Genomic DNA, 16,821 nt, shown 5'->3' with positions numbered 1-16,821 from the left:
GCCAATCATGCTCAGGATTGTGAGCCAATCCTGCTCAGGATTGTGAGCCAATCATGCTCAGGATTGTGAGCCAATCATGCTCAGGATTGTGAGCCAATCCTGCTCAGGATAGTGAGCCAATCCTGCTCAGGATTGTGAGTTAATCCTGCTCTGATCTGTGAACCAACCCTGCTCAGGAACGTGAGCCAATTCTGCTCAGGATTGTGAGCCAATCCTGCTCAGGATTGTGAGCCAATTCTGCTCAGGATTGTGAGCCAATCCTGCTCAGGATTGTGAGTTAATCCTGCTCTGATCTGTGAACCAACCCTGCTCAGGAACGTGAGCCAATTCTGCTCAGGATTGTGAGCCAATCCTGCTCAGGATTGTGAGCCAATTCTGCTCAGGATTGTGAGCCAATCCTGCTCAGGATTGTGAGCCAATCCTGCTCAGGATTGTGAGCCAATCCTGTTCAGGATTGTGAGCTATACCTGCTCAGGATTGTGAGCCAATCCTGCTCAAGATTGTGAGCCAATCCTGCTTAGGATTGTGAGCCAATCCTGCTTAGGATTGTGAGCCAATCATTCTCAGGATTGTGAGCCAATCCTGCTCAGCATTTTGAGCCAATCCTGCTCAGGATTGTGAGCCAATCCTGCTTAGGATTGTGAGCCAATCATTCTCAGGATTGTGAGCCAATCCTGCACAGGATTGTGAGCCAATCCTACTCAGGGTTGTGAGCCAATCCTTCTCAGGATTGTGAGCCAATCCTGCTCAGGATTGTGAGCCAATCCTGCTCAGGATTGTGAGCCAATCCTGCTCAGGATTGTGAGGCAATCCTGCTCAAGATTGTGAGCCAATCCTGCTCAGGATTGTTTGCCAATCCTGCTCTGGATTGTGAGCTAATCCTGCTCAGAATTGTGAGCCATTCCTGCTCGGGATTGTGAGCCAATCCTTCTCGGGATTGTTAGCCTATCCTACTCAAGATTGTGAGCCAACCCTGCTTAAGTTTGAGAGCCAATCCTGCTCAGGTTTGTGAGCCAATCCTGCTCAGGATTGTGAGCCAATCCTACTCAGGATTGTGAGCCAATCCTGCTCAGGATTGTGAGCCAATCCTGCTCAGGATTGTGAGCCAATCCTGCTCAGGATTGTGAGCCAAACCTGCTCAGGATTGTGAGCCAATCCTGCTCAGGATTGTGAGCCAATCCTGCTCAGGATTGTGAGCCAATCCTGCTCAGGATTGTGAGCCAATCCTGCTCAGGATTGTGAGCCAATCCTGCTCAGGATTGTGAGTCAATCTTGCTCAGGATTGTGAGCTAATTCTGCTTAAGTTTGTGAGCCAATCCTATTCAGGATCATGAGCCGATCCTGCTCATGATTGTGAGTCAATCGTACTCAGGATTGCAAGCCAATCCTGCTCAGGATTGTGAGCCAATTCTGCTCAGGATTGTGAGCCAATCCTGCTCAAGATTGTGAGTCAATCCTGCTCAGTATAGTGAGCCAATCCTGCTCAGAACTGACAGCCAATCCTGCTCAGGATTGTGAGCCAATCCTGCTTAGGATTGTGAGCCAATCCTGCTCAGGATTGTGAGCCAATCCTGCTCAAGATTGTGAGCCAATCCTGCTCAGGATTGTGAGCCAATCCTGCTCAGGATTGTGAGCCAATCCTGCTCAGGATTGTGAGCCAATCCTGCTCAGGATTGTGAGCCAATCCTGCTCAGGATTGTGAGCCAATCCTGCTCAGGATTGTGAGCCAATCCTGCTCAGGATTGTGAGCCAATCCTGCTCAGGATTGTGAGCTAATTCTGCTTAAGTTTGTGAGCCAATCCTATTCAGGATCATGAGCCGATCCTGCTCAGGATTGTGAGCCAATCGTACTCAGGATTGCAAGCCAATCTTGCTCAGGATTGTGAGCCAATTCTGCTCAGGATTGTGAGCCAATCCTGCTCAAGATTGTGAGTCAATCCTGCTCAATATAGTGAGCCAATCTTGCTCAGAACTGACAGCCAATCCTGCTCAGGATTGTGAGCCAATCCTGCTTAGGATTGTGAGCCAATCCTGCTCAGTATTGTGAGCCAATCCTGCTCAGGATTGTGAGCCAATCCTGCTCAGGATTGTGAGCCAATCCTGCTCAGGATTGTGAGCCAATCCTGCTCAGGATTGTGAGCCAATCCTGTTCAGGATTGTGAGCCAATCCTGCTCTGTATTGCGAGGCAATCCTGCTCAGGTTTGAGAGCCAATCCTGCTCAGGATTGTGAGCCATTCCTGCTCGGGATTGTGAGCCAATCCTGCACAGGCTTGTGAGCCAACCCTGCTCAGGTTTGAGAGCCAATCCTACTCAGGATTGTGAGCCAATTCTGCTCGGGATTGTGAGCCAATCCTGCTCGGGATTGTGAGCCAATCCTGCTCAGGATTGTGAGTCAATCCTGCTCAGGATTGTGAGCCAATCCTGCTCAGGATTGTGAGCCAATCCTGCTCAGGATTGTGAGTCAATCTTGCTCAGGATTGTGAGCCAACCCTGCTCAGGTTTGAGAGCCAATCCTGCTCAGGTTTGAGAGCCAATCCTGCTCAGGATTGTGAGCCAATCCTGCTCAGGTTTGAGAGCCAATCCTGCTCAGGTTTGAGAGCCAATCCTGCTCAGGATTGTGAGCCAATCCTGCTCAGGATTGTGAGCCAACCTTGCTCAGGTTTGTGAGCCAATCCTGCTCAGTATTGTGAGCCAATCCTGCTCAGGATTGTGAGCCTATCCTACCCAAGATTGTGAGCCAACCCTGCTCAAGTTTGAGAGCCAACCCTACTCAGGATTGTGAGCCAATCCTGCTCGGGATTGTTAGCCTATCCTACTCAAGATTGTGAGCCAACCCTGCTCAGGTTTGAGAGCTAGTCCTTCTCAGGTTTGTGAGCCAATCCTGCTCAGGATTGCGAGCCAATCCTGCTCAGGATTGCGAGGCAGTCCTGCTCAGGATTGCGAGCCAATCCTGCTCAGGATTGTGAGCCAATCCTGCTCAGGATTATGAGCAAATTCTGCTAAGGATTGTGAGCCAATCCTGCTCAGGATTGTGAGCCAATCCTGCTCAGGATTGTGAGCCAATCCTGCTCAGGATTGTGAGCCAATCCTGCTCAGGACTGTGAGCCAATCCTGCTCAGGATTATGAGCAAATTCTGCTAAGGATTGTGGGCCAATCCTGCTAAGGATTGTGAGCCATTCCTGCCCAGGATTGTAAGCCAATCCTGCTCAGGATTGTGAGCCAATCCTGCTCAGGATTGTGAGCCAATCCTTCTCAAGAATGTGAGCCAATTCTGCTCAGGATTGAGAGCCAATCCTGCTCAGGATTGAGAGCCAATCCTGCTCAGGATTGAGAGCCAATCCTGCTCAGGATTGAGAGCCAATCCTGCTCAGGATTGAGAGCCAATCCTGCTCAGGTTCGTGAGCCTGTTCAAGATTGTGAGCCAATCCTGCTCAGAATTATGAGCAAATTCTGCTAAGGATTGTGAGCCAATCCTGCTCAGGATTGAGAGCCAATCCTGCTCAGGTTCGTGAGCCTGTTCAAGATTGTGAGTCAATCCTGCTCAGGACCGCGTGCCAAACCTGCTCAGGATTGTGAGCTTATCCTGCTCTCGATTGTGAGCCAATAGTGTTCAGAATTGTCTCAGGAGCCAAATCAGCTAGCTCAGGATGAAGAACTCATTCTGCTCAGGATTGTGAGCCAAACGTGCTCAAGATTGTGAATCAATCCTGCTCAGGATCTTGAGCCAGCACTGCTCGTATTAATCAGGCTTATTCTGCGCGGCGTGTGAGGTGAGACGGACGGTTTCGTCTCACGTGACGTGAGACGACTAATGTAAATCAAATGGGGCGAGTCGACTTTTGTCACCTCATTCGACTTGTCTCACCTCACACGCGGCGCAGAATAAGCCTGAATATTATCTTGCTCCAGCCTTTTCATGATTCTGAGCTTAGATTTTTTGCTCGTGTCCGTTCCTTTGATATTAACTTTATTAGAAATAATTGCGATAATTATTAGAGTTCTCAGGTAGTGACTAATCATTGTCTTTCCTTTCTTTTTCAGAAACGTAACCTCAAATTTCGCCCCTCTAATGAACCCTCCAACCGGAAGCACAACCAATGAAGAAACTAAAGCAGCAAAGCAAAAAACAGAACAAATCAGCTCAATCGCAACCTTCGCCGTACGGCGGCAATCCGTCCAGCAGCAATGTCCCCATTCCCGTGTGCTGCCAATATCCGACGGGGACCGCGGGATGTCCCGGTTGCTACCCCACTCCCTATCCATCAAACCTGTCGGCCACCACCTGCCAACTATCACCATACGCCGGTGGGACATGTTCCTGCCGGCAGCAGGTGTACCAAAACTCCACGCAACGGAGTAATCGGCCGTCCACGGCCTTACCCATCTCCAAACCGACCAACATCGTAGCAACCATGGAGCTGTTTGAACCTCGGGCTTCCACGTCCGGTGGTAGTAGCCATGGGCACCACCACCATCAGGACTATTCCTATGCCTACTACGAGCCGGGGGTGGCGCTACGCCACTCGAACGTTCCCTCGTATATGTTTGATCCAGCGGCGGTGGCGGCGGCGACGGGTAGTCGCCCTTCCGGCGGAAGTAGTTCCATGCGGGCGCTGATGGCTTTGGGGGGTAACGGGCAGAGGAATCGGTTGTACGGGGCCGGTCGTCGGAATGGGTCAATGGGTCAACGGTTTCCGGGGTCGCCTTGCGAGAACATCTACGAGGAGATCATTCACGAGGAAAACGAGTCGGCAGTGGTGGCGGGGCCTTCGTCCAGTGGGCGCTTGTCGTTGATGTCGCTGAACCAGAGTGTGATCGTGGAGGAGGAGTTCCGACAGGTGCAGAATTGTCACCGGAAGGTGCTCGGGGAGTTGAACTTGTCGGTGGAGGCGATGCTGATGCCGGGGAATGGAGGAGGAAGAGAGCGGGAGGATGATTACCAGCGAGGGGTGGTCAGTTATCGGAGGAAGTCCTACGGAACGCCCTGTACGGACTTGGACAGTGGGTTTTCCGGAAGTAGCGGAAGTACGAGCTACATTGGGAACCTAAGAGCCCGGAAGACGGAAGCGAGAATGCTGTCGCTTCAGCAGCAGAGTCATCATCAGTCGATGATGCTGTTCGAGGGGTTGGGGCAGGAGGACACCCGAAGTATCTCCAGCTGTAATTCGATGGACCGGTCCAGTAGTGGAGCGGGAGGTTCGGTGAGGGCACTGTGTAGCAAGGGGAAGAACTTGAGTAAGTTGTTCAGTGGAAGTACGCGGTCGTTGAAGAAGATGCTGGAATCGAGTGCTAGTGAGGGTGGGTCGTCCAGGAAGGGAGGTATCCATTCGACACCAAGTTCGCCAACGTTCGTGAAGTCCAATAAGGTTGGATTTTGGTCCAAGAAGAGCTGGACCAAGAAACTGTCGTCAAACGGAGCGCTGCATCGAAGTTTTGAAGGTAAGTGAGATCCTAATTTGAGTAATCGCGTAGTAGGCTGTTGAAACAACGGATATGTTCATAGTTCGATCAAAGCTGGCTCTGCCAGCCGTGCGACAGCCGTCAATTGTTTTGTGTAGTATACGATCTAATTTTAACACATTTCCAACACCATTTGCGGTGCTAAGTAGGAAGTGGGCGATTTGCGAGCCATTCTCCGCGGTCAGTACAGATCCATCATAATATGATGATCTAGGTACCTATTTTGCCGTTGTCGCGATGGAGGTTATGATACTCGGGAGGGGTGTGAGATTTATGGCGCGTTTGATGTCGGCGGGATTGTCCGTTGGAAACCGTAATCACACCATTTTATCCCTACTTCACTGTATTTCGCGCACATCTCTGTGTACATGATCAACCCAGTTGTTCAGATCGCTGTCCGAGGCGGAGCCGTCCCAGCGAGTTCGTTGGCAGATAATTTTTGAGTTATGTGTGAAGCATTGCTTGGTGTGAATTTGTTTCAGTGTGGAGCAACTGCATCAGATAAATCCAGCCTGCTAAGATTCCAATCAGTTAATTCCAAAATTTATTCGATGAAAGGCATCAATTACAAACTGAAGAAGACGTTTACGTACAAGACCAGCACTATTATAATGCAAAAGTTGTCTGTGCCATTACCGCAACTACATATTACACAACACACCACACAGAGGAACCAATTTAGGCCAATTTACCTAGTTCCGGTCGGTAGCGAACCGACATTCCGAAATATAACTGCGAACTAAATCTGTTGCTCTTAGGTGGTCGGTCATACATGTATGCTCGTCACAAGTATCACCTAATTCAATCAATCATCATCCGTTCGGTTCCGTTTGTGGTTTTACGGATTCTCGGTGCTAGAGAGAGGGTCTCGTGCTTCGTTCTCTCTTTTTCAATATGAGGAGGTATTTAGTATTGGGTAACTTATCTATCGTAGCAAGCCAAGCAATAATTGTCTCTCCAATATCTATAAGAATGGCTTCCATGGTTGAGTTTGACTTAACTGAGCTTGCAGATATATAAATGCTTTCCGTATTCCTAATGCAACAAATTAAATTATTTTTGTTGCCATCATATAAATTTTACATGTATTATTCGTAGTTTGCAACCACATTTCCTACGTATTTGGAACTAGGCAGCTCTAACTTGTACATTTGTAAGGAAATTTTCTAAAAAAAAGTGTCACGCTGGAAATTCGAAACTGAGATGCAGAGTAGAATTTTCTGAGCATGCTGTGTTCATCCGCTCACTCGCTCTCTCGATCTCTCTACGACACGCTCGAATTATTGTACACAAATTTGATATCGATTTATGTAGGAAACTTATCAAACATTAAAGGTACGTATTTCTCGCGTTTAGTACCATAATTACGCCTTGCAGCGATCGATTTTTTTATTTCATACACTGAAAAAATCCCATTTTTTTTATCTGAAAGTGTTTTGAATTTGGCCACACTTATTCTATCATTAAGGACAAACGTCTTGAAATCCAGCTTCAACATTGCATCGAAACTTCAGGCGCACAAATCTCAAGAAGCAAGCTTCGAACAACAATGTATTTCATTATTCTGTTCTTGCTCACTTGTAATTAGCTTAAAATAAAAAGCTCAGGTGCACTGGTTTTGTTTCCGAAGAGATTTGTGCCCTCGAAATCGTGAGTAGGTACCAAAGTCGGCCATTGTGGCGGCCATTTTGGGATTCTAACAAGTCTGTCCTTGAAAAAAGTGCCGAAAAATATCTGAACAAATTGTCAGAGAAATTCCTGAAAGAAAAATTAAAAGAGGAAAGGACCTGTCGCAAAAATTCTTGAAAATAGCTGCTGAAAGTCCTAAGGAAATCGCCGTCACGATTCCTAAAGAAAGAAATCATCAGAAGAAGAATATTTGTCGGAATAGTGTTAACCCGGGAGCGGTCGCGTCGTATATTGAGTACACGCACCATGAAAAAAGCTCGTTTATGGTACACAGCGTGTACGCGGTGTCGCTGAGAGTGGCCAAAGACTGCTCGAGGGTACAACATGGGCATGAGCGATAACGTGGGTCATAATAGCCGTTCAGCTTGAGGCTTTTGTTGGTTCCATTTTAGGTCCTTGACGTAGACCGATTTATTATAGATTGCCTACTACGATTACAAACCAACTCCACCGCCTATTACACTCCCTACTAACACAAACTCCATCCCGTGACAGTGACAGTCGTGGAGAAGATGAACTAATCTTGGTCTCTAGTAGCAACGAATGTAACACTTACATTCCTCGATGACTGTAAGGAGTTGGCCGGCGCCGTTATTGACTTAATAAAGTTTGGAATTTTCAAAGGTGCAGAAAAGTTATAACCTTAAGATCTGATCATCTAAAGGTGCTTACTAGACATGTTCACATTTTAGCAAATGTCTTGAATCCCACCGGTCAAGTAAGTATCATATTTCTCATGCCGAAATGAACTTCTGGTCAAATTTTCAGCTTGATTGATAAAGATTTCGATGTGCTTCAAGTCGATTTGGTAATTTCGGGCTTTTCTACACTTTAAAAAATCATAACTATTGAACGGAAAGACATACAGTTAGGATTATATCTCTAAATCAAAGCTTATCATATTCCACAAAAGTTGTTCATACATATTTATACAATTCTTGCAAGTTTTGTCAGTAAAAAATTGAGTTTTGTTCTAAGTGGTACCGAAAAATCTGTTATCTTGGAGTCAAAATGGCATGGGAAGCATGGATTAATGAAATTTTCTGATATGAAATATTCTGGAGATAATCATGTAATATATCCCACGACGATCCCCGTTCAGGGTAACCCTGAAGCTTTTTGTAATAATTTATTAAAAATGTTGAAAGCCTTGTCACACGTCATCACCCACCGAGGGGGGCAAAAAATCACCACAAAGCGCCTATCGAATGGAAAAAATGAGCACGTTAGCATTGGTTTTTCATTGCTGATGACGATGACTGTTTTCAAATCGTTCTGATTCATCAATGAAATGTGACCAAAACAATCATCGTTTGGCAGAAAAAAATCAAGGCTAATGTGCTCATTTTGTGGTTATTTTGATGTCACTTGAAGCTTTTTTGTCCCCCACGATGATGATGGCGTGTGACACGGCTTACAGCATTTTTAATAATTTATTCCAAAAAACTGCTGAATTATCTCGAACGGGGTTCGTCTTGAGAGATATGACATGACTATCTCCTGGGTATTTCAACTCCTAGAATTTCATGATTTCATGCTTCCCAGGCCATTTTGACTACAGTATGCGGCAGGAAAAAATGCGAAAGTGTTTTTCAACTTCACACCTCATTTTCGTCCATTTGACATTAACCAATCTATGTTTCAACGTTCCATGATCTATAATAGGCTAGTTTTCTGAAAAGTTAATTAAAAAAATTCCCATTTTGGTCACTAACCTTTACAGGGCGGCGCCTGAAGATGAAGACAACCAGAATTTTCAAACCGCAGAAAATCGCACAGGTCACTAAATTTCGCATCTGATAAAACAAAATTTTGGATTTTCTCTACAATATCATCAAATATATGTACTTATTTCATCTGCTATGTGAAACTACATGGCTTTGGATCAGTGTGGTCTGGTTGTTCATCGAATTTGAGCTAATTTTGTTACTGTTATAGTCATTTTGTTTAATGACCATTGGGCGCGCAGTTTATTGATATCCGCTAATTAGGCCTACATTATCACATGTTAAACATCAAATGTGTTCATTTTTATTTTTCAGTGCTAGAATATAGACATTGACTGATACACTGTCATGAAAAAATAGTCATATATATCCCATATTTAGCGTGTAATAGTGCCTTGAACTTTTCGCATTTTTTCCTGGCGCACCCTGTACAAGATAACAGATTTTTCGGTACCACTTAGAACGAAACTCAATTTACATATTACTGACAAAACTTGCAAGAATTGTACAAGTATGTATGGACGACTTTTGTTGAACATAATAAGCTTTGATTTCGAGATATAATCCTAACTGTATGTCTTTCCGTTCAATAGTTATGATTTTTTAAAGTGTAGAAAGGCCTGAAATTACCAAATCGACTTGAAGCACATCGAAATCTTTATCAATCTAGCTGAAAATTTGACCAGAAGTTCATTTTGGCATGAGAATTATGATATTTACTTGACCAGTGGGATTCGAGACATTTTCTTAAATGTGAACATGTCTAGTGCTTACCATGCATTTAGCTTGTACAGGTAAGGCCGTCACAAATATTTATTTCACACGCTCCCCTTTTTAGTATTTTCGCTCCCCAATTTTGATTTTTCAAATTTTCGTCCCCCTAGGCCTGATTTTCATCCCTAAGGGGGCGATTTCGCCCACTTTGGAAATCACTGTCCTAGTGGGTTGGAATTACTAACCCACTTTCAATTCTAGTCCGTTGTTTTGCGCTAAAAGTCGTTGCCGTTGAATCAGTTCGCAAACTTTCAGTTTCTAGAACGGTTTTGACTTGAGGCTTCGGGAATATGGCACTGCAATATGCGAATGCTAAAATAATTTTTTGAACGCCTTTGACGTTTCGTAGCCCTGTTATCTACGATTCGGGCGATCATCAGCTTTCAGGCTTAGAAGAATTTTGCCAGTTTTTCATGGGTGGTTTGGTTTGATTCAAATCAAGGGGTTCGCGAGCGTAAGAAGGCATGCTGATCTTTGACTTCATTCTCTTCAAATTTGGTCCAAGATTCCTCCACGAGTTTTATGTGGGATTCCCAGGGAGTTCTTGACGAGTCTCTGGGGTTCTTCCAGGAGTTTCTTCTGAGATTCCTAAAGAGATTCCGTCTATGATTCCTTCAAGGGATCTTGCCAGGATTCCTCCAGGAAGTACTAACGAGATTCTTCCAGAGATTTTTTCTGGGATTTCTTAAGAAATACCTTTTGAGATTACTTCAGGAATTCCTAGATTTCTTAATCTTCCAGATTCTCCTAGATTCTTCTGAAAGTTTATTTTGGAATTCGTTTAGAAACTCCTTCTAAAATTTCAGGGATTCCTTTCAGGAATTGTATGCGAGGTTCCTCCCGGAGTTTTCTCTGGGATTTCTTTTAAAATTCTATATGAGATATTTCCAGGTATCTTGGTTTAGCTTAGCTTAGAGCTACTTTACGTGTCAATACAAAGGCTGCTCCTCTGTCTGATTGATCTTAACTAATATAAACTGCATTGAGATCCAACTGAATAAAGGACTGGGATACTCCCTTTATTCTCAAAGTGCAGCTTTATGCAGCGGATACATTTTGGATCAATACATGCCAGCCAAGTCCTCACAGTCAGTTGGGAAGGGAAAGAAATGTTTGAGTGTGATGGTTGTTGCTACTAGAGACCGAGAGCACTCTGCGTCCTCACAACCTGTACGAATGGGGTATTTACTAGTAGGGTAGGATGTGAGATCTGTGAGTCACCTTTGGTCGATGATACGATCTATATTTAGATGATAAACCACAGACAAACAGACGTAACACTCTTCAAAACGGCTTGGCACATGCATTTAACGATCAATTCAAATTTCATTTGATTTGCGCGATCGTTCCACCAGATGCGCTAGTGTTCGATCGCTTTGACGTTTGCCAGTGTACACGTTGCTGAATGATGCAAACGAAAATTACAGGCAATTTGTGTAGTAGTGTGCGTGTCAGCAAAACGTCAAATCGAAATCCATCACGACCGACAGTGTCGCTCGCGGTTCTACCAACAGGTGGCAGTGTGCTCATGAAAATGACACCGGGCAAAAGTTTTTGATGAATTTCCTCTAAGAGTTATGTCTGTTTGTCTGTGGATAAACCATATTGAAAACCTATTTCTCGCATTAATCTAGACCCCAGTACACTTTATTTCCTCAAAAATTGAGCAATTCTCAAACATCTCGTTTAATTCGATCGATTTTTCTTCAGTTGCAAACAAATGTTGTTTTTGAGTTCTTTCTTTGTCAAATATTTGACCCTGTGTGACTTAATGTTGCCTTTATGCATCTAAAACGTGTCACAAGGTGTCTAAAACAATGAAGAATATGAGACGAACCATCCAACGGCTGAAAGTCTAATAAATAAAGTGAATTGAATTGAACAATAAAGAATAATTCGCAGAATTCAGTGAAGTTTCACTGTAAGCTTATCAGCAGATTTTTCGATTAAGTTTGAAATGTTCATCAGTCCAATTCATCGGAATAGTTCGGTGATTTTTTTTTATAGATTATCTGTGGATTCATTGTTTATTTTTGTTTGTTTCGCAAAACTTTTTGGCGTTTTTTCCACAAATTTATAGTTATTTTTCAGTTGGATTATTCGTTGTTTGGGCTAGATTTACAAGTGTGGGGGTCCTTCTTCTGGAGGATACAGTGCTCTCCAAATCACGGTTCACTTGGTCAACCCATCGTGCTCTCAGCACACCACGCCTTCTTGTGCCAACGGGATCAGTTGCGAACAGCAACTTTTCAGGGTTGCTGTCTAACATTCTTGCAATATGCCCTGCCTACTATACCCTTCCGGCTTTGACCACCTTCTGCAAGCAAAATTCACCATAGAGTGTAGCGAGTTCGTGGTTCATCATTCCCCGTCAAATCTCCATTGCAAATATTTATTATTTTATTAACGCCTGTTGCCGTTAGTACAATAATAAATGTTTGCTACAGTGAGGATTCGCTCGTTGGGTCACGACTGCGCCCCGATTATCGAATCGTGTTCGTTCGTTGAGGCAACTGACAACTGATCAAAATGCTCTAGACACACGCAAGTGATGAGAAATACGTCACGAAACACTCATACTTGCACAAACGTTCTGTATACAGGAGCTGCGATGCGACGGCGATCAGACGTCAAACTCGTTTTGACATCGATTTTGACATTGACAGTGCTTTTTAGTTGGGTTTTGCCCCAACCAGCGAACATTCAACCATCGAGACAGCCCATCTAACGAGCCGCCAACGAACGAATCGGGAATGTATTGCCTTTGCTCACCAAACTGACTTAAGGCGAAACTGGAAGCATTTCCTCACTTTTTGGTTTTTGATTTTTTATTAAATAACGAAGCAATATTTTCAAAATCGGTTTTCGTGCACATGGATCAAGGTATCTTCTGATTTTTTTTTTTATAGTGGAAAATGTTTTTCGTTTTTGCAGAAACCATTTTTGAACAAAATTTCACAAAAAATGGTTTCTGCAAAGATGGAAAACATTTTCCACCTCAAAAAAATTCAGAAGATACCTTGATCCATACTCTACATGTGCACGAAAACCGATTTTGGAAATATTGCTTCGTTATTTAATAAAAAATCAGAAACCGAAAAAATGAGAAAATGCTTCCAGTTTCGCCTTAAGTGTGTTTTTACATGGCTCATTGGTTTTATTATATTATGAGTGTCAAGTGTTTAAGTCAGTTCAGAATTGGTGCTTATGTTGAAAAGCGTTAAACAAGCAAAAATTTAGCACAAGTGATTTGAAGTAAAAATATCTAATTGATATCATATTGCCTGCAGTCGCATAACTGTCCCATACGAATTCTCGCCAGTTTTGAAATAGGAACAGTTAAGTGACAGTCGAGTGACTCCGTAGCTTGAAGGAATAGAAGCGCCCGTCTAGCGAATTGGGAGTCGTGAGTTCGAGTCTCACCGGAGTACGTGGATTTCTTTTCATAATTTCAAATCTCAATTTGTTCATCGAGCACATGTTCTGTTGTGCACATGGATGTCAAAGCATTTTCAACAGTGTAATTTCCCACATGGCTTGGTCAGCCAAAGCAAAATCAAGAAATTGACATTTGTAAGGTGCTACGGTCACCCTTACCGTATTCGGTCGGCCGAGGACCGACCCGTCGAGAGTCCGACTGCACACTAATTGCCATACCAATAAGTGATTGGAAGGCAGTGCCCGAAGCTCTCGACAATTAAAAATAACTTCCTCTCCCGCTTTGACATACATGTGCACAACAGACAATGTGTTAGATGTTCATCTAATCCCATCCGAAGGGGGTTTGGATTGTGAAAAGAAGATAACCATGTGCGATTGTGGAATCGAGTTCAGTTCTAGGCCTGCTGGCGACGGAGATAGTCGAGTGACTCCGTAGCTTGAAGGAATAGAAGCGCCCGTCTAGCGAATTGGGAGTCGTGAGTTCGAGTCTCACCGGAGTACGTGGATTTCTTTTCATAATTTCAAATCTCAATTTGTTCATCGAGCACATGTTCTGTTGTGCACATGGATGTCAAAGCATTTTCAACAGAGTTATTTTTCCACCAACATGTAGGGTGTCGATACCTTTACCTTTGTACTTTTGCAGTTTCTTCCTACTTAACCCGTTAACGCCCAAGGTGTCTCACAATTGAAATCTTTAAATAAATTTGTTTTTAAAGGTCAAGTTCCAATGAAATAGGCATGATTTGACGAAAAAAATGGAAGTCCATGGTGTAGTTCCAAAAAATTCTTCATTATAGGTTCTCAATATCTGATCATTTTCTCGAGTTCTATTTCAGCACAACTTCTACGCTATCGTTATATTCTGATCCGTATAGATACAATACAGCTCTAAACAAGTGAGAGAGATGATAACCACTCAAAAAGAATAGAAAAAGAACTAAAATTGGGGCAGAAATATAACCCGATAAACGCCGAAAAGTATGCAATGCATGGTCTTTGTTAATTAAATGTGGTTTCGACTGCTTTGTTCAACATTTCTCAAATTTATTTTTTTTAACAAATCAAATAAAGAGTACTCACTATCAATGATGCAAAATATCACCCCACGAATGCTCAATCAACTTATCACCAGAGGCAAAGAGGTGGAAAAACGAACATGATGTAACTCACCTACGATTTTGCACACATCTGTCAGAGCCGCCACATGGTCACCCGAACAACACCGAATGGGTTGGTTTTAGAAGCTACGACACGAACGCTCGACACGCACTGTAGAAGTTAGATTTTACACAGATAATAATTTCTAATAAAGTAATTGAGTTTTATGGGAAGATTTACTGAAGAAATTGTGAGTAGCTAATCTGACAGAATTCTGAGGGAAGCACTGCTGAAAGCTTGGTAGGAATCTCTGAAATAATCACAGAAGAAACCCCGGGGAGAATTGCTGAATACATCCCGAGTGAGGACCCGGCTCGTAGAAAAAAAATTCCATTAGGATTCTCTGAACATGTTTCAACAGAACACTTTGAAAGTATACTAAAATTTATTAATCTGTGAAGTAATTCCAACAGAAATCCATGAAAGAATGGTGGTTAAATTTTCTGAAAGAATCCTTTCAGGGTTTCCTGAAGGAATTCTGGCAGAAATCCCTGAAGTTATTCCTGAAGGAATCCCGTAAAGAATACCCAGTGGAATCCTTAGAGAGATCATGACAGAAATGCCGGCCAGAATCTGAGCAGGTATTCCTGCAAGAACCATAGAAGATGTCTCTGTGATCTAGCATTGCCTAAAAAAATCTCGAAAGAAATCTATATTTTTTCATATATTTTTTGGGAGGAATTCTTTGAGAAATCACAGCAAGAATCCAGGAAGGAATCTTTGAAGAAATTCCAGCACAAATCCCTGAATTCCTTCAGAAAAGAATAACTAAAAGAATCCTTTCAGAATTTTCCAAAGCAACTCCTGCAAAAATCCCTGAAGAGAACTCCGGAGCAATCCGTACAGCAATCTCGGAAGCTTAAGACATCCCGGGAATAAACATGGGAAGATTCTCGAAAGGAATGCCTGCAGAAATCCTGGAAAGAATTACTGAAGGTATCTCGAAAAACCTCAGCTCCTCTAGTCTCATATTAATTCTTCACCCTACTCTCTAGCCTCTACCTTACTGTCTTCTTTGCCCTCTATTCCAACCTTCTATCATAACTTTCAACCCTTCCATCTGCCCTATCCTCTACCTTAAACATTGCCATACCCTACGGTACGTAATCGTACTGTCGACCCTACTCTCTACCATAACCTTTTTCCTATCCTCAATCCTACTCTCTATCCTACCCTCTTCCCTACCGTCTACCCTATCCCCTACCCTCACCTTCTACTCCACTCCCTCTGCTCTATCCTTCACCCAAACCCTCTACCCGACCGTCTGCTCCACCGTTTACCCAACCCGCTACCCTACCATCTACCATGTCCAAGTAACATTTTTCAGTCAAATAGACTAGAAGAGGTTCTTAGAACCATCATAAAACCAAAATAAAAGGTATTTGATTTTACGCTGGTTCTAAAAACCTCTACAAGACTAATTGGCTTTCAAAATGTTACTTGAGATGACCCTCTACCGTTATTCTCATAAAACCCGATCGCTAGATACTCATATTACATGGTCCCATAGCTCAAACTACCATACTGTGACCGCAATCTTGGATTGGCCCGCCATCTTGGATTTAAAAATGGCGTCAAATATCGATTTTTGACTTCTACATATCAAGCCCGATCGATAGATACCCATATAGTTCAAACTACCATTCCGTGGCCGCCATCTTGAATATGGTCCGCCATCTTGAATATGGTCCACCCTCTTGAATTTCAAAATGGCGTTGGATACTCATTTTTGAGTTTTACTTATGAAGCCCGATCGATAGATACCCATATTGTATGGCATCGTTGCTCAAACTACCATTCCATGGCTGCCATCTTAGATATGGTCCACCATTTTGGATTTCAAAATTGGCGTTAAATATCGATTTTTGGCTTCTACTCATCAAGCCCGATAGATACCCATATTGTATGGTATCATTGCTCAAACTACCATTCCATGGCCGCCATCTTGGACATAGTCCGCCATCTTGGATTTCAAAATGGCGTCAGATATTCATTTTTGAGCTCTACATATGAAGCCCAATTGAAAGATACCCATATTGCATAGTATTCGAAGCAGCATTGCCGTTAAAGAGCATATATTCTGGAGTTTTGACCGCCATCTTGGAACCTGAGCCGCCATCCTGAATTCCAATACCCCTACTACCACCTCCATATACAGCTCTGCCGAAGAAATGAACTATAAATTATTAACCATTGTCAAGATTCCAGGGAAATATTTTTTTTTCGCATTGCAAATGAAGCTCATAGATCGTGACAATATGTAATCTTTGCAGCATCGTTTACACCACCTAGTGAACCAGTCACAAACTATATTGTCCACTATGAGCAAGGTATGGATGTGGAGAACATCTTCTCTGAAGAAAGTATTCTAAAATTTTGCGTAATTGTGGAGATATTCACATCAAAAGGACGCCTATAAATAGGCGTTCGGGGCATCTGTTATGTTATCATCTTTTTATATGGCAGTAATATGCAGTTACATGCAGTAGATGATCACAGCTCTTATCAACAGATCTTTGTAAATCTTGGACGATTAGGGTGCTCTGCTTCGCTACTAAACAACTTGA

At 43.2% G+C, this 16,821-nt stretch overlaps 1 protein-coding gene across 2 annotated transcripts in view; it reads left to right on the top strand.

The window, feature by feature from the left end:
- The window catches only part of LOC115260194 (uncharacterized), a 300,226-nt gene that overhangs the window by 48,406 nt on the left and 234,999 nt on the right, over window positions 1-16,821 (top strand). For both annotated transcript variants that reach the window (XM_029861109.2, XM_062844163.1), the window contains exon 3: window positions 4,044-5,441. In XM_029861109.2, coding sequence (XP_029716969.1) covers window positions 4,100-5,441 — 1,342 coding nt within the window. In that variant the 5' untranslated portion in view covers window positions 4,044-4,099. The remainder of the gene's footprint in view (window positions 1-4,043; window positions 5,442-16,821) is intronic.

The sequence above is a fragment of the Aedes albopictus genome, chromosome 1 (assembly GCF_035046485.1).
Source record: "Aedes albopictus strain Foshan chromosome 1, AalbF5, whole genome shotgun sequence".
In the NCBI taxonomy this organism is placed as follows: Eukaryota; Metazoa; Arthropoda; class Insecta; order Diptera; family Culicidae; genus Aedes; species Aedes albopictus.
The sequence above is the reverse complement of the archived record's forward strand: the minus strand, read 5'-3'. Positions and strand labels throughout refer to the sequence as shown.